The sequence below is a fragment of the Myiozetetes cayanensis genome, unplaced genomic scaffold (genome assembly GCF_022539395.1).
Source record: "Myiozetetes cayanensis isolate MyiCay16 unplaced genomic scaffold, myiCay2020 scf21, whole genome shotgun sequence".
Classification (NCBI taxonomy): domain Eukaryota; kingdom Metazoa; phylum Chordata; class Aves; order Passeriformes; family Tyrannidae; genus Myiozetetes; species Myiozetetes cayanensis.
In genome coordinates, this window is record NW_026087423.1 from 12,507,703 (window position 1) to 12,532,501 (window position 24,799).

General features: G+C 45.5%; 1 protein-coding gene across 18 annotated transcripts in view; it reads left to right on the top strand.

Annotated features, from left to right (window-relative positions):
* The first annotated feature begins 546 nt into the window (after positions 1-546).
* The window catches only part of FBRSL1 (fibrosin like 1), a 492,731-nt gene continuing 468,478 nt past the window's right edge, over positions 547-24,799 (top strand). For 12 of the 18 annotated variants that reach the window (XM_050318792.1, XM_050318784.1, XM_050318786.1 and 9 more), the window contains exon 1: positions 549-949. In XM_050318792.1, coding sequence (XP_050174749.1) covers positions 656-949 — 294 coding nt within the window. In that variant the 5' untranslated portion in view covers positions 549-655. Of the gene's footprint in view, positions 950-24,799 lie in introns of all 18 variants that reach the window. The other 6 variants (XM_050318799.1, XM_050318793.1, XM_050318785.1 and 3 more) reach the window with 3 other exon arrangements.

Below are 24,799 nucleotides of genomic sequence, written 5' to 3' on the forward strand. Positions count from 1 at the left end.
GGCGTTGGCGGCCCCCCCGGCGGTGCGCGGCGGCCGGAGCGGGGCCCCGGAGCGGCGCTGCCCCCGGGGAGGGGGCGCCGCGCCTGGATTATCCCGAGCTGGGTCGAGCCTCCTGGATCTGCCTCTCTCTCTCTCTCTCCTCCGCGCCGAGTGAATCCGAGGTGTCCTCGTCCTGATCCAGATAGATCTACCCCCTTCTCTCTCTCTCTTTTTTTTTTTTTTTTTCCCTCCTCCTCCTCTTCCCGTCGCTGCTTTTTGGGGGGTGGGGGGCAGGTGGTGGAAATTTGTCAAGGTCATTCCGTGGATTTAATATTTTTGTGTGTGTGTGCCGCTCGCCCCACCGCCACCGCCACCCAGCCTTGCTCTGTGGATTATCATCGCCCTGGATCCGAGGCTCTGAACAGCAGGATTTTTTTGTTGTTGTTGTTGATTTTTTTTTTTAATTATTATTATTATTTTTAAGGGCTCCGGGGTTTGGAGAGGGAAGCGGTGAGTTGGAGGGGCGACTTTTCTCTATCCCCCTGCGCCCCCACCCCCACCCCTCTACCCCCACCTCCGCGCCCGGCCTTCTCTTTTTTTTTTTTAATTATTTTTATTATTATTATTATTATTTTTTAAATTTTTTTTTTTTAAATAATTTGCTTCTTCTTCGGCGATGGATGGGAAAATCCGGCAGAGCCGGAGGTCGAGGTCGCAGCGGGACCGCGTGCGGCGGCGGGAGGCGGCGGCCCGCGACCCGCGGAACCAGAGCCCGTCGTCGGGCTCCGAGAAGGAGCCGAGCCCCGGGAAGGAGAACGGCGGCCAGAACTGCACCGCCCCCCGGGGCCCGCCGCCCGCCGCCCGCGCCGCGCGGCCCCCGCGCCGCCGCCGCCGCGAGTCCAGCTCCCAGGAAGAGGATCTGATCGATGGCTTCGCCATCGCCAGCTTCAACACCCTGGAAGCGCTGGAGGTGAGAGCGGCGTGGGGGGCACACGGGGGGCTCTGCCCTCCCCGCGGGGCGGGCGCTGGGGCGTGGGGTGGCGGGTGGTGGTGGTGGAGGGAGGGGGGTTGGATGGAAGGAGAAGAGGAGGGGAGGAAAAAAAAAAATAAAATAAAATTGAGAAAGGAAGCGCGCGGCGCTTTCGGGGCTGCTGAATTTTGCAAATGGCAATTAAGGTGCATTAATCCTGGTGTCAAGCCCCCCCCCGGGGGGATCCCGGGGCTGCCGGGCCGGCCCGGGTGCTCGCGGCTCCCGCTGGCAACTTGGTGCCCCCCTCCCTTTGCTCCTTCCCTCCCCCCGGCCCCCTCCTCTCCCCGGCTCCGGCCGGTGTTTCGCCTTCACTTCGGGCAAAGTCAAATGTTTGTTTGGGGTTTTAATTGGCTGCAGAATATTCCTGGCGTGTTGGGATGGTCCGGCATTGTTGTGAATGGTGGAGCTTCCCCCTCCCGCCCTCCTTCCTCCCACTCCCCCCTCCCCTCCAGCTCGGGAGTTTGTGTTTGCATTGCCAAAATGTTACTTTATCTGTCTCCGGAGATTGTTAGCAAATGGCTAGTGTTTGACATTTTGTGGAAAAGAGATGTTTAAATGGATAATAATCCCTCGGTTGTAATTCCCATTTTTGAAGTAATTGAACAAATTCTTCATCTCTTGTTGACTGTACATATTTTTCTGGTGTTAATAGGCTGGCAAAAAATATTGCTTGTCTAACTTATTACAAACAATATTTGCTGAGCAAATACTGCCTGCCTTGTCTGAGCTAAGTTAAGCAGAGCAGGAAATTTAATATTTTCAGAGGGGCATTGACAAACTGTGAGTTTGGCTTTTGATTTTTGTTTTGTTTGTGTACAAGGGGAAGAAGTGAGTTGTCGAGAGGAAGCATCTAACAAGTTGCTTGGTGGGTGTAATAACTTGAGTTCCCAGTAAATATGAGCAATCCCGGTGCCTTTGCCCACTTTCCTTGACACACTGTGATAAAAACGTGGGCAAAGTTTTGGGTGCTCTCCCTACCTTGGATTTCCTGCCACTTGTGTGTCTATAAACCTGCCTTAACAGTGGTGAAGAGTTCCTGGTCAGGCTAATGAACAGTCTCAGATTTGCCCTGGGATCTCTAATGTCGTTGGCTCAGACTTTGAGGTCCCATTTTGTCTGTGGGCTTTGCTGCTCCCCAGCCCACCCCTCCCGCCCTGCAGGCCTCTGGTGGCATCGTGGTTATCCGGAGTTTTTCACCCATGGAACCAACTTCTCAGAGTCCCAGAGATGGTCCCTCTGTGCCCACAGGGGTGTCAGTGGTGGCCTTGGCCATCTGCTGATGTGTCAGGACCCTTGCCTGTATGGAGCCAGGGGTTCTGCCCAGAAGGGACATTTGGCCCAGTGGTCCCTGAGCAGCTGTGGGTGTGCAGGTACCAGAGGGGGAAATGGTTTGTGTTGGCTTGGCCGTGGCTGTTCCCTGGCTCTTTGTGGCGTCATCTGTGGGGTGTTGTCCTAACAGGAAAGCCAGCTACTTTGTCCATGCAGAACTGATAATGAGCGAGCAATCTGCTTTCATGTGCCTCTAAGCCAAGCCCTAGACCTGTCTGTGTATTGCTGTTTTTTTTTTTCTTGGGCATGCTCTTAGTCAAATATGCATCAGCAGATAAGTCCAATTAAACCCCTGAGTCTCTACTGAGCTGTCAGTGAAGAAAGTAAAATTCATCTTCCTGCAGAAATTTTCTACCATGATGAGCACATTATCAGGAAATAGAATTCAAATGATAGTGCAGTCCCTCCAGGCTGATGGGGAAAACTCTGGGCTTTTCAAGTGGGATGAGCCTTGTTATTGAATCACCCAAACCGTAACCTTGATAATAAGGCTCACAAGGGCTTCTACCCTTGTGACCTTAAACTTCTGCCACCCCAAGCTGCTTCTGTCTGTGGAAGCACTTCTGGTTTTTCTTTAAAAACAAAAGTCCACAAAACAATCTTCAAAACCAGTCCACTTTCAACTGTTGCAAAATACTTGAGTTTCACCTGACATTGACTGGTTTCTACTGTATTTACCAACATGCGAGTGAACACGTGCAACATCTTGGACAATGTTGGCACCTCAGAGGGAGAAGTGTGAGCAGAATTCACCTGTTTCACACCAGCTAGGTGTGTTGTATTCGAGGTTGTTGTATTCTTGGAGAGTCCTAATGATCGTGTGCATTCCCTAAATCCTTTTAACACTCAAAAGAAGAAAATGCTTAGCATGGTGTGGATTTTTCCATGCAGCGCTGCCTTGGACCAAGGGTGATGTCTGGCAGGTGTGATGCAGCAGCAAGGGAAGGGAATTGTTAGGGCAGAACTACTTTAAAGCAGTGTATGCCCATGTAAATGACTGAAATGGCAAGGTCAGTTTGTGTAGTGTGGAGCTGTGTTCTCTGGTGAACTTGAGGGCAACAGGTGGTTTTCTTCTGCTTTGGAAGAAATCTGTATTTTGGTGTGTATTTGTTTTTTAAGAGGACTTAAAATCTGCTGTAATGATATTTTAAAATTAAATAAGAATTTAAACCCTCTAAGTTCATGAGGGAGGAGAAAGTATAGAAGTGAGTACACAGCCTAAGGACAGTACTGAATTAAGAAAGTATGTTATTTAATTTTTGATCCTAGAAAGAGCTTTTGTTGCATGTGTGGTAGTTCATTGTGGTGTTCTAGGTTGGTTTGTTGCTTGATGTTACAGTGATCTGTGATTACATGAAATAGACTAAGCTTTGGACTTCCCCTTGGAAATTAAATTTGTCAATATTTAGGTAGAACTTAAGGGTAGAATCGCTTGGGAGAGGAAAGGTGCTTTTCTGTTTGTTTCTCTTTATATCTCAAAATATTGTGAATTCCCCTTCCCCACTGAAGCAAATTCTCACCATTGGTGTTCCTGTAAGTAATTTATAGAATAAATATATATGTTCTTTATTTGTGTTGACCTGGGCAGTTAAGGTTGAGGGAGGGCTTTGAGATCTCCGTTAGCTCTTTGGTGAGAATTCCAAGCATTTTGGATTTTGTTGTAACTCATGTGGCAATGTTTACTTTGGCAGTTGTCATCTGAGAATCACGTTTCTTGTTTTGGCTGTACTTGTGACTTGACTTATGTATCTCCTATCCTACCATCTTCCAAATAAAGACTGAGCTGATTATATATGTTTTTTAAATTAAGTAAAAAAAAGAAGAAAAAAAAACCCCACAGACAAACAAGCAGCAGCCTCTTTCTGTGCATAAGTAGTTAAATCTTCCCCTTTCCCTTCCTTCCCTTGGATCTTCATGTGTAAATCCGGCTCAGGTTTCACACAGGTTAAAGCTGAGGTGTGTGTAGTGGTGTTTTAGGGTTTTTTAATACCCAGCCACTGAACACGACTTTGGACTTGACCTGGAAACTTGGTTTGCTCTGAGCTGTTGGCTTGAGGTGGGCAGCGAGGTGGGCAGCTGCTGGAGAACCATCAGGAGATGGTGCTGCCCAGGAGGTGGTTCCTGTGCCAGGAGTCAGCAAAGCTGGCTGGGCTGAGAAACGGGGAATTTCTGCCGGCCTTCCGAAATGAATGGTATGTATGTGAGCATGTGTGTATATTCATTACGTTCAGATGAAGCTGCTAATTATTCTTGAAGGTGATTGGTGAATCAGAGCGAGAGAATCTAAATGAGTGAGTCGGTAGTTGAGGGCTCTCTCTGATCATAGCTGTTCCTTTCAAGTATGAAAAACAGCGCTAAAAGGGAACTTCATCAGAATGTTAATGAATGCGATCTTTGAGAGCAATTGTTCTCCCAAAGTAGCTGAAAAGACAAGGGGTTGTGTTTTTCTTTTTTGGCGGTTGTTTATCATTTTTACAGATTCCAGCAAAGCTTTGGAGCTCTGAATGGAAATTTCAGCTTTCATGATATGTGTGTGTTTGTGTATGGGTTTTTAGCGATGTTTAAGCTATTTATGGAACATATCGGAGAATCCCTGCTCAGATGTGAGTGATGTCTCGTGCAGAAGTGAATCCCCAAGCTGGAGAGGGTCAGACCTCGACTGGGCGCACGTGGTGGTGAAGTGGAGATGCTGCCCTTACGAGCTGAGCCGGGGCCCAGCAGTGCCTGGTTGCAGACCCTGAGGAGATGAAAGCTTTGCCCACTCCTACCTGTGCTCATCCCCAGGGGTCTGGCAGTGCCAACTCTCAGCCCCCCGTTTCTCTGCCTGAGTGTAGCACAGTTTAGACAGCCTGTTGGTGACAGGAGACTCCTGGACAAAATCCATGGGTTCTCCAGCTGTCATCTTGATAAGGCTGTTTTCACATCTGTGCTGTGCACTGTCCTGTTACTGTTGCTCTGATCTCTCACTGATAAGAAAACCAGTGTATTTAGCTGCAGCTTCCTGCTCCAAAGGTTTCGTGCTAGTTCCACTGACCTAGCTGTGTGACTTCTGATTTATCATCATCATCTCTCTATATATACACTGCGCAGCTTAGTTTTTTCTAAGCTATTCTTATATTTTAAAACAAGTTGTTAGATATTTAAGTATTTTTTTCTTTAAGTATTCTTTTCCTTCCACTTGATTGTCAGGTGATGGTGTACCAAGCTAGCGTTTCTGATGGCCAGTTATTCCTTTTAAAAAGTGCTTTTAACCTCAGGAAAGCTAATGATTTTCTGGATGATGCTCTAAAGGCTCTAAATGCCTTCTGGTTTTCCTGCAGGCTTGCTGCTCTCCATTGATTTGTTCTCCTAGCTGTTGGTTTTTATTTTATTTATTTATTTATTTATTTATTTTACTGAAGTAGGTACTTAAGGTATTTTTGTTGTTGTTGAGGAATCAGAGGTGGTTAATGCAGAGCTGAAGCAGAGAGGTGAGCTCTGGAAAGCCTGAAGTGTCTGCTCAGCTGGGCCAGGAGGAGGGAGGAGCTCAGGGGTCACCCTCATCCCTACCTGAGGTCTCATTTTTAACTCAAACTGCACTTGACCAAGTCTGTCTGGGTTTTTTGAAATACTTCTTAATATTTTACCAGTTCTTCCAGACTGGTTTCCTGTAGTATAACTGCTTAGTCTTTCTTCAGCACCCTGACACCTGGGGTAAAACATGAGGTGAAGTTTGCTGAAATGTCAAGTGGAACAACCACCACAGAGAAATTCAAAAGATATATTCAATTTTTAATGAATTATAATCTATAACATTTAAGAAATATAAGGTACTCTGTATTGCACAGGTAAGATTTTTTTTTTTAATGAAAGACATAAAATAAAAGCAGTCTTCCACTTCACCCCAGTATTAAATTACAATGTATCCAAATTAATGCTTACTTGCAGTAGTGCATTTGACTTCTTGTCCAGTAAGAACGGAAAACCTTACTGTCCTCTCAGTATGGTAACAAGATGCACTTTTTATTGTTTATCTCAGTTATTTCACAGAATGAGACTAACTATCACAATGTTACTTTCTGGGCAAACAGGAGTGAGGAAGGGAGCTGGGTAGGGTGAGATCAGCCTGATGAGTTTCTTCAGTAGGTCCTTGCTTGTTCTGCAGAAGGACAGATGGTCAGGCAACTGCACCTCTATAAAAATTCCTGTAGGTACAGGGATACAGTATAGGCTGGAGACACATCAGTGTAAACATTTTGGGGTGGTTTGTTTCCTTTCCCTCTTGATATTCTCCTGCTCTCTCCTGCTTTCTGTGGGTGAGGTGTGAAATTCCCCAGGCACAGCCCCTGCAGCTGCTCCCCCTGCATCAGCTTAACTAGACTTGCTGGGCTTTGCATGCACATGGATCCCAAACCTGTGTGCACCTTGGCTGGAGCGAGTGTTCCCGACGTGTGCTTGTTGCTTCAGCTTCTTGAGTGTCTGGTCTTCGTCCCGGTGATGCAGGTTGTGGGAGTGTTGTGTAGTTTGTCTGCAGTGCTGCAGCAAGTACTGGAGAGCAAACAGTATCAGCAGAACTGAAACGCTGTTTCCTGCTTGATGCAAGTTTTTTTAGAAATAAAGATTTGAAATACAGTGCGTGGGGCGTGCATCTTGGTATCAGTTGTAGGTGAACATCCAGTTGTAAGTGAGAACAATTTCCAATTCACTGCACTTTAATGCCTCCAGTTTATCACTGTAAAGGTATAAAAGAGTTTTATGTAGGTGAAGTGGCTCTTGCTGTTTAAATATCTTCTGGCTCTGCTGTGCTCAGCACAGTGGGGGCTGTGACTGCTCCAGCCTTGCTCTTCATAGAGAGAAGAAAGAGTTGGAGCACTGTGCTACCAGCCCCGCTCCGTCTCCTTGAGAAACAGTCTCTTTTCCAAAACTAATGAACTATCAAGAATACTCCTCTGATGCTGACAAGAAGAATCAGTCTGTGCTATTAATCTGAAACGTTTAAAATGGAGGAGAGGGTTAAGCTGCCTCCGAGCCGCCCGGGCAAACCCGACCTGCGCGTAGTTGTTGTCGGTCCAGTTCCTCTGGTGCGAGGGATTGTGAAAGCTGGGCAGGTACGGACTGCACCGGCTGTGGGGCTCCCCCACCTGCTCCAGCCCGGCCCACAGATGTGTCGAGCCCTAATGACAGGCAGAGAGGTGCGTGTCAGTTTTTGTAGCTTAATTATTTTGTCCGGAGCGACTGGACCTGAAGTTCAGGAGTACCTGGTAAACAGGAGCGCAGGGACAGCTGTGTGCATGGCCTTGCATGATCCAGGATGAATGGGGAGTGCTTCCTTTGTAGCTCTGCCTTGCTTCAAGCCAAAAAGGGACTGAAGTTGAACAAAAGTTGCATCTGCAAGGTCAGTGGTTGGCATGGATAAGGGGATTGAAGGGATCAAAATTATTTCCCTGCGCTGCTGGCTGCAAAACATGGGCTTATGGCACCATTCCTGTCTCTCCCTTTGTGCTCAGAGCAAAGCTTTTTTAATCTTGTGCTGGCTATCTATAGCTGTGCCACACAAACATGGCAATTTGAAGTTAAATGTTCTATTTTGGGGACTGCTGTGCATTGTCGGCAGGGCGAGGGAGCTGTGCTTGGGCTCCTCTCCTTTTCCCAAAAGCTGCCTTGCTCTCTCTTCTGCACAGGTTTTGAAAGAAAGGAATTAAGAAAATACGTGTCATGCACCAGTGCCTATAGTCTAAATGTGAACTTTATGGTGCTTGTGGCTGGATATCATCACATTATCTTCCTCTCCAACAGATGTTCCTTCTAGCTTCATAAAAATACGACTATAACTGTTTGGTGGTTTTCTTTTTTTTCCCCCAATTTTAAATATAGATCAATTTACTCTGATGCTAGGGTATCCCTGATCTAGCCTGTACTTAGTGACAAGATGCCTGAGTTAGGAGGAAGTGTGCAGCCCAAGTTGGGAAACAAATGGTAATTCAGAGCTGGCTGTTGGGTGGCTGCTGCCAGACACCAAGATGATTTCTTTAACCCCTCCTGTTGGTTGGTGAGCCTGCAGTTTCTTTCCTGGGAGCTCTTATTTGTACAGAGGAGCAAAAACCCCGAAGAATTTCAGGGTAAGCAGTGTCTCAAACCTTACAATGACATCAAGTGCATCAGGCAGTGAATGCATTATTGCTGTTGATGTTTTGGTGGCTCATAAAAGTCTCTTGCACTGCTGTCAAGGAGGACGTGCAGCCTTTTTACTCCACTTAGTCTGAGCACATACCTGCACTCAGGGGGAGCGAGACTCAAGATAATATGCGGCTAAGAGATGTTTATGGAATCAGTCAAACTTGATATAAAATAATTATGATGTTTTGACAGCTTGTTAATAACTTGCAACCATTGGAAGAAATGGAATGATGGCGTTCTTGGTCCTTGATGGAACCTTGGCATTTCTTTCAGACTGTAAAATTAAAGAAAAAATGTGAAAGCCATTAAAAGAGTTGGACGTGGTGCCTGGGAAAAATTATGGGCGGCTTAATTGAAAAAGTGCTTCATTCCAATTGAAGTTCACTGCAGTTCAGTTCTGCCCACTTCCCTGGATCTGTAATGGAGAAGGAAAAGGGCTGATTCCTCCAAAATCTGTCGGTGAGAGTGTTTTGGGTGTCACTCGGTTCTTCATCTTATCTGTGAATGAAGTGGAAGGAAATCCTAGCGAGCATTAGACATGAGAGAAAAGTCTTGTCACCTGTAATGACTAAAATCCCCTGAAGTGTTGCCAGCGTGTACTTTAGGAATCATATAATTATATGATTATTGAAAGAGACATAAAAGACCTCATGGCAAAAACCTTAGAAAGGGGGAGGGAGGGAATCCGTATGCAAATGAAGATACGCAGAATTTGCTGTCTCTCTCTCCTTTTTTTTTTTTTTTCCCTGGTTATTTTTCAGTCCAAAGCTCGGTAATTGCTTTTTATGGGGATTACTTAATAAAACTGGGGCATGCAGAGGAGGGAGAAATTGTTTATGCCGCGTCAGAAGGCTGGCTTGCGATCCTACAGGAGCTGGAGTAAAAACGGGTTTTTAAAAGTAGAACTGCAAAGTGGGTTTTCTGCTAAGAGAAAATAGCTATTTGTTGAAATGTTATCCTACAATAAAAGTGTTTTGTGGTCTGGCGGTTTGCACAGGGGTCCGGAAGTTGAGATAACGGGGTTTTCTTTCTGACTCCGCCACAAGTTTCCTCTCTGAGCTCTTGGCAAGTCCTTTCATCGCTGCCTGTGTCACCTCAGCTGCCAGTGCCACTGCTGGGGTACCCTGATGGGAGGCTGGATTTGCCACTCAGGGAAACTCACGTCATCCCTCTGACCCAAGGGAACTGACTCTCAACCCTGGTACATCTGACTTGGCCTGCGTTGCTGTGTTTGTGCAGGAGGCGATGGGAAAGCCTGGGATGTCAGAATCTGCCTGTGCAAACTGCTGGTGAGATGTTTCTCCTGTGCCCCACATCAGGGCTGTGTGTGGTGTGGAAGTGCCTTTCCCGTGGCGTGTCCTGAGCAGGGCAGTGCCCCGCTGAGCGTGCCTCGCTCTGGGTACCACTGCTGGTGCAAGCATAGGGTGAGATTTTCCTGAGCTTTAGTTCTCCTCTTAGAGTTAAAATACAGGCCCTGACTTAGGGCTTCTTAACTCCCCCTAAGCTTCATCAGTCCTTCCTGATGCTCTGGATTTATCATCTTGCTTCTCATAGAAGCACTCGTTCAGGCACTTATTAGGAAGCTCTCCTGATGCAGAACAGACCTGTATCTCAAGAGAGGTTTTGTTGCAAGGTAGGCAAAAACCTCCTTCCTTTTTTTTTCTCGGGCTTAACTAAAGCACTTGGTGCATTAAAAAAAAAAAAAAAAAAAAAAGGTTAAAAATCTGTCATAGTGCTGTTAGTGTTGAGTTACTGAATATTTTGCAAGATTTCTCCAGGAAAGAACAACACCATTTACTCTGGTATTGTAGTTTGACGCTAAACAGTACCAAGTTGTGATATGAGTTGCTAATGTGATTTTTAGCTGAAAATGACAATGGTTTTCCAGCCAGATGGATTTTATAACTCGCCTGCTATCAGCTCATCCATCAAGCTCTGCAGATGTCTGTACGTTTGTTGTAATGTGCACATGGTAATGTTGTTGATTACATCAAACAAACTGATAACCCTATTCAAGCCCTGTTATCATCCTCTGGGCAGCCCCTGGTGTGGGTTTGACAGTGAGGGGGGGCTGGTGGGGGGTTTGTTTGCAGCCTGTCCCTGCAGGTACTTGGTGGGTTGAGCTGCTTTCTCAGATCCTGTCCATTGCTAGGGAGGTGCTGCATCTGCAGGGTCGATGTAACTTGTGTGGGGAGAACCGTTTTGAGGTGACTTTGATCGGCGTTTCCGATGCTGTTTGTGTTGGGAAGAGGGTTAATGAAACAGAAATGAGAGCCTCTGGGCTGCACATGGTCTGTAACTTGATTTCACACAGCTCATGACTTTCCTTCCACATCGCTGGATGACACTAAGTCACAGAGGGTGTATGACTTAGAAATTAAAATTTTAGCTGCATCTGGGCAAAAGTGCATGCAGGACTCGATCAGAAAAGATTTCTCTGCTCATTACTAGGTTATTCATACAAGTTTTAGGCTTGTTGCGAGAAAAGATGATCTTTTCAGCAGCTGTTGGTAGAGGTTTTCTGGAGCCCCGTGTTGCCACCAAACTCAGTGGGCTTGGTTAGAAAATGGCCTTGTATTTTGGCAGTTGTTGGACATGCCATTTCCAAACCAGAGGTTGTGAACTGCTGTAGTGGGGCCTGTGTAAACTAATGTAAACTCCCAGGTGGTACCTCAGATAAACAGCTGTATGCAGTTTGTTCTCGTGGTGGGTTCCTAAGAATTATTTCTGAAGTTGATCTTACTTTTTAGAAAAACAAAACCCCAAAAAATAAACAGCTGGTCAAAATATATCATCCTGGTCAAAATATATCAGTGGATTTTCTGGTTTTCTTTACCGTTGCCAAAATAAATGCTGCAGACAATCCAGGTGCAGGAATGTCATCATCCTCAGGTTACTGAGTTTCTGCCTGAAGGTCAGCTAGCTGTGACTGCTACTAAATAGCTGTTTGCTGGTTTGTTGTCTGCATTCATACACCACATCTGGCTGCATGTTTTCAGTGTAGTTTTGGCATAAAGCTGTGTGGCCCAGACAGAGGCGTGTTTGATGATACTTGTCTTTGTAAGCTTGATACAACCTGTAAGGCTATTTTTGACCTGAAAAGGGACAGAGTAAAAACTGTGTTTATCTGTCTTAAGTGCAGCTTGCCAGTCATCCAAAATCAAGTTAATTTGGTTTGCTTAATAGTTTGTGCGTGTTGCCAGAAAGATGGGTCCTTTCTTTTTAAGACTTACAGGTTTTTCTTGGCAGATTTTACTACCACTGCTTGCTGTGGTTGCTTGGAGAGGAGAGGTTCATGCACTGTACCAGCAGCACAGAAAGACAACTCCTTCGTGTGTGTCAGCATTGGGAAGTGATCAAATAACGAGGAGTTCCTGCAGCAAAACGGGTAAACTCACAGGCTGGTCTCAGACTCAACTAAGTCTGGTTTTCAGGAAGTGCTGGATCTGGGCTGGATGGAAACAGACTGCAAAAACTATCAGGAGGCTGCTGGAGGGCTGTGCTGCTGGGGCGCCAGGAGCTGAAGAGGTCTGGCTGTGCCCAGCTCTGTGTCACCCTGGGATGGGTGGGCACCTCCTTCCCTGTCGTGCCTGTCCTCGGTGGCAGCAGGGTGGGGCCAGCACCTGGTGGGGGGGCTTGAGAAGCTGTAATGTGGAGTGTGTGTCAGCACTAGGGCTGGTCAATGGGCAGCTTCTGGTGGTGTTTCCTACAAGCAAATAAAGCTTGTCTTCCCTTGGGGTGTTCCTTGGCTTGGTTGTTATGTATTTCTGATTTTCTCCTAATCACCAATAAGTGACTTTTCACTGTTCCAGTGTGGTTACCTGGGCAAAAAGGGGAAGCTGCTGAGAGGGGGAATAGATCTTTGTCTCAAGCAATAGGTGAATTATTTTTGTTCTTTTACGTCTCTCTACTTTTTTTTTTTTTTGTGCATGTGCGTATTAAAATTCCCATTCCCTGTTTATAAATGTTTAGCAGATGAAGTCACTGGTGTTTTTCCCAGTATTACCTTTGTGGTGTTCCGAACGTAAGCAAAATGTGATTATTCACTGAGTCTCTGCTGAATACTGCAGGAATAATGAGTCTGTGCCTAAAGCGTAACCCAGACACATAAAGCATGTCAATAGGAGTACAGACATGGGGGAAAATTGCAAAGAGTAGCTTCTTTTTACCAATTTTACTGGAGCATCCTTGTACTTACTTTGAGGTTGGGAGGAGATTAATCGTGGGGTCTGACTGGCAGTTCTGATGGTGGAGGGAGTGTGGGGGTCTCCTTCTGCTGTGGGAAGCTCTCTCTGGGGACAGGGACAGTTCCCAGCAGAGCAGTTTAACTGGTGTGCTTCTGGGAGCAGGGGTGGAAGTGAAAAACTATGGGAGGGAAAAGAAAATCAGCTGGCTTTGTGTCTTCATGGTGATCAAGCCTTTTCGGAAAGAGTAAATTCTGCGGTGGATTCCTGCTGCTGGTAAAAGGCTGTGAAGGTTTCCCCACATGGTGAATCCACATCCCATTGCTCAGGCTTCCCAGGCAGCTGCCAAACTAGAAACACTCAAATGTCTTTGTCTGGGGGCTGCAGGTACCTTTCAAGAAGGTCAGAATTCGGTAACAGCTGAATTACAGATTAAAGCCTTTGCTGTGGTGTACAGAAATTTTTCTTTTTAGATTTTCTGGTTCTTCTAATGATATGTTGTGAAGCTTTAAAGTTTAATGAACTTTAAAGATCACCTCTGTTTAACAGCATTTAAACTTTCGGTTTTCTTCAGCCTGAAAAAAGAAATAGTATTGTGTTCTCTTTAGACCATGGTCACTGAAATGGTTTGTCTCTATTGTTAAAAAAGAATGAGAATTTGGGTGCCTAATTACCCACAGCTACTCCTTTTAATGTTGAAAGTTCATCCTTTGCCCCCACTCTTTTTAATGTAGATTTTCTAAACAGCATCTGAAAATGTGTTCTGAAAGACCTAATTAGTGTTGATATTTCAATATCTGGGCTTATAACTTAGCTTTTTTAATAGGGCACCTGGGTATCAGCACTAAATGTGAAGAAAATTGAACCAGTCCCCAAAGTGAATGCATATAATTTTAATTGGGGATGGGGAAAGAAACAACCCTAAAACTTCAGACTAAATTATTTGGCGGTTAAGTGCATGTCCTATGTTCAGTGTGTCCCATGGAGGGAAGGGGGGAAATGGTATTTAATTAGTGCTTCAGTAATACCACACACTTAAGAGTTATGGTTTTAGAAAAATGTGCCTGTGCAAACTCCTCCTGGCCAGGGTGGATATCTGTTTGGTCGGTATTATTTTAAGTCTGATGAAGCATTGTTCACACCTTCTTGGAATGTAATACAGGAATAAACGGGAAACCCAATCTCCTTAGCACCCTGAGCCACTCAGACAGGCCGTGCTCCGAGACAGGGATTTATTTCATGCATGGTGGCCTAGACACGAAACAAATGTGTAGAAAAGGGAATTATGTAAAATCGAAAGTGACAATTATGCAAACATTCCAGTTGAGGAAGAAGTGAATTCTTCTCTTTTTCCATGTGCTCGGCTTCAGAGCTAACGAGCAGCCTCTTGGGGGTTTTGGTCTGTGTGTTTGTATCTGTCATATCTCTCTCATCTTGGCTGCTTCTTGTTTCTTTTCTTTTTTTTTTTTTTTTTTTTTTCCCCTGGTTTGACCTTATTTTCCCTTTTGTTCCATGGAGTCATTCAATCTTTGTACTGCCGGGTTTGTTTACCTTGCCAGAGGAAAATGTTAGCACCCTTCCATTTAGGAGCCCAGGGCTTCTGTCCTCGGTCCCTTGCAACCCAGCACTGTCCTTCGCTCCCCACCCGGGAACGGGAACATGGTGACTGATGGCATCCAAATCCCTTTATTCAGGTTGTTTGTTTTTTTCTTTTCCTTTTAAAGGGAGGGGAAGCCGGTGAGAGGAGAAGCAAGCTGTGAAAATAGCTCTGTGTTTAGATGGACACCCTTTTGCAAAGCTAAACAACTTGATCTTCCATGCTGCTGGGTAATTCCCACGCTTGAAGAAATAGGGAGACAGCGAGCAGGGAGCTGGGGCTGTGACCACTTTAATCTGACATAAGTACGTGGTTTTGCTGAAGGGGATGGTCCTTTCCTGCCCTGGCTGCTTGTCCCGATTACCTCCCTTGTGCCAGCACTAGCATTTATGCTGCCAGGAAAACTAATTCCCTGGTTCCCTGATCTGGCTCGCTGCACAGCCATGCAAATGCCCTTCTGGCACAGGGGAGGCAGGATGCAGGGGAGCGGGGGATGCAGAGCAGATGTGTATTGATTAAAGAAACCCTGCAAATATGGCCTGAGCCTTTGTAGCAGGATTAGAGCTGCATGTTCTTTGTGTGTTTTAGGTCATCTAAGTCGAGGGGCCACTAAAATGGCTGGTGTAAAATGATGATTGTGCTGGAATGGCTCTGGTCTTGGTTAAGCTTGTGAAGTTGGGATGGTGTGGTTGTATATGGGATGATGGGGGCTGTCTGAGGGTAGAAGGGATTACTGGGAAAGATAAAACTTCACTTGCAATTTAATTGCTCTGAGAACCCAGTTTCTACCTTGTTTTCACTGATTAGTTTCAATGTGACAGGGAGAAAGAAGAGACAAGCTTTTTTGTGCTTGGTTGAGTGCTTGGAGGGGATGAGGTATCTAACCCTCTTGATGGCAGGAAGTTAAAAGCGGTTCAGTCTGTAAATGGCATTTGTAACTCTGTTCACACAAAAATTCCTTCTTTATAGCCTTCTGTTATTTTTTTTTTTTTTTGCTCCTCCTGTCTTTCTGTGCTGTATCCTGTGCATGTGTTGTATAAAGGAGAAGCCTGTGTTGGGTATTAGATCCAGAGAGTGGGGGGAAGAAGCAGCTCTTCTCATCAGTGTCATTTTCCCAGCAGTAATCCCACAGAGGGATTGAAGAAAGTGTCGGGAGGATAAGATCAGTGTTTGAGCCCAGCTAAACGCCGGCTCTGCTGCACGAAAATGCTTTTAATGGAGCTTGGTTGTGTGGGGAGAAAATTGCACGTAAATTGTGCAAATGTCTAAATAAAAAGCATTTAATTGCGCTGAAAGAGGGGGGAGGGCCCCTCTTGTGTGCACATCGGAGACTTCAGCGAGCATAAGTAACCTCTGTGGCACAGCAGTCCCTGACCTTGTCAAATCGTGCCACCGGAGGTCATGTGTGGTGAAGGGGGTTGCCACAGGGGATTAGCACATCTGGGCAGAGGGTTTTTTACTTCTGAGCGTGGATGCCAAATCCCATCTCCAGCAGCGCATGTGGGCCCATCAGAAAACACAAGGAGAGAGGAGATGGGAAAGCACCTGCCAGAAATGCAGGGGAGAAACCTGTCTGGGGCCAGGGGCTTTCTCGACCCCAGTTGCAGGAGAAAGAGCAGTTGGCTACACCGTGGATTCCCAACTCCAGCAAGAAGGTGGAGCTGAAATTTCACTAGAAGAACCTACAAGCTTCCCTTGGTAATCTCATAATTAGATAGTTTTAGACACAGAACTGTATTTTTGCCTATGTTTACTGTACAGTTTTGCACGTACAAAGGTACTTTTACATCCTGCCCACAGTTTGGTATGACCAGGTACAACTTTGTGCAGGAGGGAGGCTGATGATGCTTATTTACTGGGCTGAAAATAGGCAGAGAGGATGATAAGTGTCAGAAGAAGTGAGATGACATTGGTATATCAGCTCCTATGTAGGGTTTCACTATTACTGTGTGAAGATATTAGACCCATTTCACAGATGGTAATGTTTGAAGTACAAGAAAAACAGATAGTTACTAGCAATGGATCTACTTGTGCCTAGAAGAGGGAATATTTAAGGATGGCTCTCCTGCTTGAATAAAGGGTTTATTAGAAAGCTTGCTGGCATGGCATCCTGGAAGTCTAAGCATTGGAGTGTGAGATTTTATACTGCCTGAATAGTGTCAGGAAAACGATGCTGAAGGTCGGTGGCTGAAGGTTCTCTGTTCAGGAGGTTTGGGCTCACAAGTGGCATTGGTGAAACACACCACAGAGATGCAACCCACGCAGGGGTTTTCAGTGCTGGTGGTTTCTAAGGCTTCTTCAGAGAAGAACTTCTTCGGTTTCTACTAAGATGTGTTTAAGTTTGCTGGGAACGGGTGTGTTTTTACAGTCACCTTCAGAAGTTGTGCCTTGACTTCCTGCCAGGAACTGCGGGGCTCAGATGAAAGTCTGGACCTGTGTCACAGGAGTGCTGGGCCTCTGGACAGAGCCTGGGTTCTCTGTTTCTCACTTTGTTTCAGTACTTTCTGTACCGTATTGCATCTGAAATAGTAGGTTGGACTTTGAGGATTAAGTGGCGCAATTATGAAGCAGAGGGAAAAAAACACTTATGTGGTGGCTGTGATAAATTAGTCATTTTGTACCTCCAAATAGCCAATTATTTCTCTGACTGGCTTTTATCTGACCAATTTGCATGTGCAGTCATGGTAACTGGTTTGCAGATTAGGTGCAGAATTTCATGTGGATCTGATGTTGTGTTCTGTCTTGGTGCTCCCTGGAAGCAAAAGGCACGGATGAGGGATTCTGTGTAAGTGATTACTGTTAGCTGCTTTGTGTTTTTTCATTCTCAAAGCCTCTTCAGACTCGAAGGAAGCAAGGTGGCTTGCTCTTGTTGTCTTTTTTTTTTTTTTTTTAATATCAGGCAGGGCAATGATGTAAGGTGGTCTCAGCTCCACAGAAGCTGCAGCGCAGATTTCATTTGTATTGGCGTTCTTGGCTGTGCAGTTTGAGGACACATTGTTCAGGGGTTGGGAACTCACTGGAGCTTCAGTGTGTTTCAGAGGAGACATGAAAGGAAAAAAATAAAAAAAAAAGCTGGAGGAAACAAGGAAAAATAAACTGAAGCAGCAAGAAGTGACCAAAGGTGAAGCCAGTGGCCAAACTCTGTCCTTGCTGGCTCCAGGTTTCCATGTCTGCTCTCTGATTTTGATCCTAACTCCACTGATACGCTGAATATTAACAAATGGTAATAGATTTAATATTATACACCTAGAGAGCTAAGTGAAATCTTAATTTGAAGAATATTAATTATTCAAGTAGCTGAAGTTTGCTTGGTAGGTTACATATAAGCTGTTTCTGTCAGGGATTTGTGTCAATTTAGCATGCTGTGGACTTTGCAGAATCTCTGATATGAACAGTCTTTGAAGTGGAGAAATGGTATAAAATATTTGCCAACAGCCAGCAAGCTTTTTAAAAGCTCCATTTGCTTCAAATAAGCCAGCCTTTTTTAAAAACAAACAAACAAAACCAAGTTGCAAATACAAGAATAAGAAGAAATTTTTTCAAAAGCTGGTTTGTTTTTTTTTTTTTTTTCATACAGGCTCCAGCAATGCAGCTGTAGTTACCTTAGTCTCCAGTGCTGCTAAAGACAAATTAAGCTAATAAAACAGTATCTCTCAACATCATAATAAATAAATTGGCTAATCTGTATGCAAGTTTCTTGCTACACCAAATTTAAACTGCTTAAGTGTTTCCTCTTTGGGTGAGAGGCAGAAGTCTTTATAAACATAACCTTTTCAAGGGTCTGTTGAACAATGCCTTGTCAGTCATTCAGCAGCCTTTAGGATTCAGGGATTGAAGGTTGTATGTTAAGAAGTATTTTAAGGAAATTACATATTTATTTTCTTGTGACAGCTTCACGTTAAACTGATAAGTGTGTACATTAGAGGGTGGGTTCCAGGGAGGCAGCTGTATCCACCTGCCTGGTGTCACCCAGCTTCACTGGGAGCTGAAGGGGTTTCTTGTTTTCCAAGGAAAACAAGGAAAATAAGGACCTGTCTTAGGTTTCTTTTAAACTCCTGCTTGTTCCTTTGCCTGTTCTTTTGGACTGAGCACTGGTGGCACTGTTATATTTATTTTATATATTTATTTATGTATTATATTTTTATATATATATTATATATATATTTATATATTTATTTTATATATTTATTTTGAGCAGAGCAGCACCTGTGAAGTGTCCTGGTCTTGCATAAAGCCTTCAGTTCAAATAATTACAGGTGCACAAGCACCCAGTTTTAAGTTCTCTGAGCCGTTTAAACCTGTGAGTTTTTTCGCATCCTGCTTATTGAGTATCAGCGTGGAAGTTTTATTAAAACTGGGTGGGAAATTTAGTTTTTTGCAAATAATCTTCTTCACAGTAGCTGCTCAAGAGCCCCTCCAAAGTACTTTCTGCACAGCTTGGGGTGGGGCTGGAAAAATCAGAGTTGAAAAGTGGGGCATGTCACTTTTCCCCCTGTCTAGATAAGTTATTTAATCTCTGTCCCTCTGTTTCTTCTGTGAAATAAGGATAACTTATCTCACAGTACTTTACTGCTTAGTAGTTGTAAACCCCGCGAGCAGGATCTTTTTGATAGGAAGTACATTAAGATTAAAGTACACGGTGTTTTATTCTGAAGAGTTTGAGGATGAAATTTATAGGCAACCGTAAGCTGCGTGTTTGTTTATGATAAAATTGGGAGATGAAGTATAAAGGAACAGACACTGGTACTGGCCGTGTAACTTGCAGCTTTACAATACAAACAGCCTCTTGTTTGTGGTGATAAAGGCAAGAAATCCAGTGTATTCTAGCTGCTACAAATAGCTGCATGGGGTAGAGCTTTTCACTCTGTAAAAACGCTCTTTTTCTCATTCTCAAATCAATCTCTCAGCTGTTTCTGTTAAAGGATCCTCTCTCCACTTGTTTAGTGACTGTGAGTTTTTGTTACTCTAACAGGAAAAGGCATCTTTTGCTGCTGAACGTCCATCAGCCCTTGCTGTTCTCTCCTCCCCCTCCTTTTTCTATATTCTCGGGATTTAGTTTGTGAAATTCCCCCCAATCCTTTGGCTTAATCAGTTGGAAAGTGCAGACAGCAGCACAGCAAGGCAGTGGGTTGCTCTCAAAGATAATATTTCCCCAGTAACTGTTGCCTGCCTCTGCCTGGTTCTGTGGAATGCTCATGATTCCAGCCTTCCTCCCGAGCAGCTCTGGAATCGCGCTGGGAATGCTGAGGCACATGAGAGTGCCCTGCAGAGCTGCCCGGAGCAGATCCCTTCCCGCGCATCCTGCCCTCGGGATTTCTGCCTCTCGTCTTCCCCAGCTCTGCCAAGTGCAGTAGAAACCCTGCTGTACGTGCACAGGGCTTCACTTTGGTTTTTCTCCCACCCCCAGCTCTTCTGGGCATTGTGTAAATATTGGAGGGGGATGAGCTTTGTGTGAATGCTGAAGAATTTCGGAGGGGGAAATTGGCTCTTGGTGGCCTTGGGATATGATATCCTAACTGATAGCTGGAGATGTCTCTTCAGTTCTCTCCAATGGATCCACTGTCTTAAAGCTTTTTGGTGACAAGATTCAAAACTGATTTTTAATCTTTCATGAGGGAAAAGATGAAAATCTCAAAGGCCATTTCTCTTCCAACTGTACATTTAGATATTTCTGGATGTGTGGCTGGGGGTTGCTCTTCACTCCCAGCCCTGGAAGGCTTTTCATACCCACTTGGAGGATTTTTTGATAATACTTGAGCTGCTGTGGGCAGATGTCCTCGAAAGCTTTTCAATGGTGGATCAAAACTTAAAATTCAGAAAACCAGTAACATCCAACCCCACTCAAATTGTGTAATGAATGTAATTTGGATTGTGAGCAGTTTGCTTCCCCAGAATTCACACTGGTGCAGTGTTTAACCCATGATGTGGGTTAAATACACATAAGAGAGGTTGTGCTAGTACAAGCCTTAGATCTTGTGAAATGAGCAAATTATAGTTTAGGCAGATGTGTGAAAGGCTACTTTAAAAAGAGCAGAGGGCCATATTAATGGGTTGTAGCTGGAATAACCAGGGGAGTTATGCATGGAACTACTATAATAATTGCTGCCAGGGCTGGTCTGCATCCCTCATAAGAAAATTACATCCATAGCATGGTATTAACATGTCTGCATCAAACCAGTGTGAGTCTGGGCTAGGGCACTGTCTCCAGACCGTGCTGGAGCTGCAGATCACTGCCTGAACAGGCAATCCTGGCAGAGGAGCATCGGGGGGGAAAACCCTCTTTGGGACTTTATTCCTGTCATTTTGCCAATACCTTTTTAATAAATGGCAACGAAGAGCTGCAGAATGCCCAGATACAGAGAAGCAGGCAGTGGTGGCTGTCAGTGGGGGGTGTGTGTATGTGCAGTATATTGCTGCTGGTCATTTTGTTCAGCCTCTGCATGTTGCTGAATTCTCCATCTCCCTCTGCTTTCCGTGTACATCATAGATGGGAAAATTGCAGGGAGAGTTGTACAAAGCTGCCTTTCTTGTCATTTCTGCTTAAATCTCACGTGACAGTTGGACAGAAGTTGTTTTCACTGCTTGAAGTGAGGGGGAGGTGAAATGGTTGGTGGATTTCTAAAGAAAACGATATGCACTTATTTTTCTGCATGCAGGCGGCTTGTGTTTGTGGTGGTGTGGGCAAGGAAGCACCTCATTACACAATCTCTGTTGGGTCTGTAGTGGAGAGAGCTCGATTTCCTCCTGGATACAGATTTATCTCCAGTGTCAAGTGAGTTTGGGTACCCCTGAGAAGGGGATTAATTCTGCCTTTCCTTCCCCCACAGTGACTGCCCCTGGGGAGCTGCCTGCAGTGAGGACAGGGAGTGTATTTTGCCTTTTTATTCCTTTCTTCCTTTTTTATTTATTTCTCTTTTCCCCTCCTTTCAGTGGAACAGTAGGTGCAGAGCAGAGGTGTTTCTAGACCACCTCAGTTGCTTGTGACACCACTCAGCCTCTCTCCAGAGCTCAGGTCCAGTCAGCACCCCTGCAGCATGGCCAGGCTGATCTGGGTGGCTTCAGAGATGGGTGGGTGTGCTGGGGCACCTCTGGTTCCACCATGACTGAAAACAAGGGCAGGGAGCAGAACTAGGGTAAATATTGAAAGACTAAAGAACTAGCTATGCTTGACCCCCCACAGCCATCACCTCCTTTGCCCTGAGGTCAGTGGCTTGCAGGAGGACTGACTCACCTCTGGCTCCCACTGCCAGGGAGCAGGATGGAGATGAAGGAGCCTGAATAAAACATTCCGACTGCAGGCTAAAAGCAGAAGTGGAGCTGGTCGTGCTCCAAGGAAGCTTCTGGCCCGCCCTCCCAGCAGTAGCACAGTGCCAGCCAGTTGTTCAGCTGGAGTTCTGCGAGCTCCAGCGAGCCGAGGAGAGGGCTGGTCACCCACAGTGGCCCTTCAGCCACTGTGCCTTGGGCTGGGCTGTAGATGAGCAGATCTGTCTTCAGTGGGTGGCTCAGTGCTGGGAGTCTGTCAATCAATCTGTCAGTCAGTCTGTCAGTCTGTCCTTGGGCTGTGTGTCCTCAGTTCTTGGTGCTGTGGCCACAAAGACCTTTCAGTGTGAGAGGTTGGGGTGGGTGGGCCCCACGAGAGTGAGCTGGGGGGCACGGCTGTGCTGCTGGGCTTGACTGGCTGGGGTACACGGGTCTGACCCTCCTGTTGCTGTTGCAGCAGCTGTAAAGGAGTTAAACCTCAAATTTGAGGTTGTGTTTTAGCACTGTGCACTTTTCAGAACAGCAGTCAGGACTGGGGTATGCTACAGGGGAGAGGGAGGAGCAGCTGGTACGAGTGTAACACAGCAGGTTGATTTCAGTGTGGTAATCCCAGATGTGCATGGTCTCTAAGGGCAAATAATTAAAAATAAATTTACTTGTTGATTTAAATCCCTGCATCCCTGGGCTTTGGGCAAGTTCAGGTCTACAACTGAGGGTTCCTTTTGTTGCAGAATCTTCTTTTCTCTCATTCCCTCTGGGAGTGTGGGGATGCCCAGCTGGGCTCAGCTCGTGTAACAGCCCCTGGCTGAGCAGTGAGCCCTGCTTTGGGCGATGGCTGCGAGGGGGTAACGCTACACCAGGCTGGCATTTGTGCTCCCTGGGTGCAGCAGGACACACGGTGTACTGCTGGCTGTGGGGAACGGGCGGGAGAATGAGCACCATTGTTTGCCAGGGGATAATGTCTGCACAGTGTGAGAGTCAGCTGGAGGCTCGGCACAACAGAATTGCAGTGTGCACACGCACGTGGTGCACGGGGCCCTCGGCACAGCCGGTGCTCCTGTCTGCCTGTGCGTCCTCTGCCGTGGTCCTTGTCCTGCTGGGTGGGGGGCAGGCACACTTCAGCAAGTCCACATCAGTTCATTTGAGTCAGCACATATGCAGGATCTAATACAATATTTTATGGGAAGGATGGGTGATCCATTTTAGTTGAAGTTGGTTTCACGCGTGTGTAGAGAAAACAACTGATAGAGGGAGATGGAACAAAGGTCGTCCTGCATATGCACCAAAAAGTGTGGCAAAAATACACTGCAGTTGCACCACTCTTCTTTACCACCATGGCTTTATTTGATTAGAGAGGAAGTGGGAACCTGAGGGAGGTATCTTGCAGAGATGACCTTGTGGAGTCCAAGGGAAACATAATTTGTCCAAAAGCTCACGGTTATGTATTAAAAGTTGTCACCTTTCTACCCCTCTCTTCACGTCTTCCTCCTGTTGTTTTTGTGCATCAATCTTGTAGATTGCTTTCCCCCTGTCTTATTTGCTGACTGTAGGTATGTGGTACTTGTCCATTCTCTCTCAATTCTGATCTCCTTGGACATCTGAAAAAGCCCTGCTTTGGCAGACAGGAGCACTGAGCAGCAGAAACACAGGCATGTGGGAGTGAACGGCAGAACAGGATCTGAACGTTGTTGAGAAATGGTGATCTTTTCCCCTGAAGGCCTGAGCTCTCAAACCTGAATCTGGCATTCCCTCTAAATTGGACTTGGCTTTCTCTGGGAACTGTAAAACCAGCAAATTTTCAAAACCTCTTGCTAATGGCTTACTGAGTGAAGATCAATAGAGATGCCGAGGGGAGCCGGGCCTGGAGAAAGAACATATAATGCAAGCTGCCTGATTAATTTGCTCTGGAGAATAAAAGCCTTCAGAGATGAGAACAGGGTATAAAATGAGCAGTTATAGACTTGCTATCCACTGAGTAGAAAATGTTAACTTCCTCAGTTTGGTTAAGGGTTTGCAGCGTTAGTTTTGTAATGGCATAGTGTGTTTAGTGTGAGAGGGAATAGTCAGTGTGGATGAGTCCCCAGCCTATTCCTCTGCCACCCAAGGCCACCTTTACTTCTAATCCATGTGTCGTGTGAGGGCTGGAAAGATGGATTGGCTTCAAAACTGGAGTATGTATCTGCTTCTAATCCTCGGATTAGGTTCATGATTTCCACTGTCAGTGCAGGAGTTCAAACAGTCCTGGCTGTAAACAACAATAAGAAACTGTTTTCTTCCCCTTTAGGCAGTTTCAGGCTGTATTTAAATGCAGTGATTTCTTCAGGAGAATTGGTGGGTCATCTCTGTTCTGTGAGTCACATTTAACCATCTTTGCTGGGCAGCCACATCTGGGGTGGAGTGTGACACGGGTGAACGGCTGGGTCCTGGAATTGTAGATGGGTGGCAAACGAAGCAGCCCTTGGAAGTGCATGCATGTTTGCTTCTGGGATGCTCCTGATTCAGAGGACTGCACCCTTCCCAAGCTGAGTGACCTGCATGCTTGTGGTGTTACTCCAGTGTTGTTGGATTTTCTTCCTGATGGGCCAAGTTAGAGACAAGTCAGTTTTCCAAAAGAAAAGAAACTCGCAGAGGCTGCTTTCTTTTGCCATGATGCCTGTGCTCAGACCATTGCTGGTAAAGGAGGGAAGTTGGGAGTTTTCCCAAATGGATTTTGACCAAGAGGCTGGGCTTAATGTTTTCCCTCTGCATAGAAAGGTTTGTTAATCACAGGTGTCCATAACCTCCAATTTATGTCCTCTTTGCCAGCAGCAAAGGTGTGGTGGTGGTTGAGTAGGTCCTGGAGTGATTACTTGGGCTTCCTGCAGGACTGTTGTTTCCACTGAGAAGAAAAATGTTATCCTAAAATCTTGTTTTCATGTTTGTTCTCAAGCTGCTTAACATGCATGGTTTATTTTTAGAGAAAACAATGTCAGACAGATTTGTCCTAATTGTTGGCAACAGTGTGTTAGCCCCTCAAAGGCTGACAGGGAGACAATGTTGGGTGATTGCAGCCATGCAAAGCTAAAAATGACTTTAATTAAACAATCACGAAGTATACTTTGCAATGCAGGAGTTAAACAGTGGGATTTTTGGTATGGAGTTTTATTTATGTAGTTTTTCTCGCTCAGCTGATTGCAGGTGTTGTGTGACAAATTGGATCTCATTGTGATGTGCCTTTAATTATTATTCCTGAACACATGAAAAAAACAAAGACTATTATCTCTG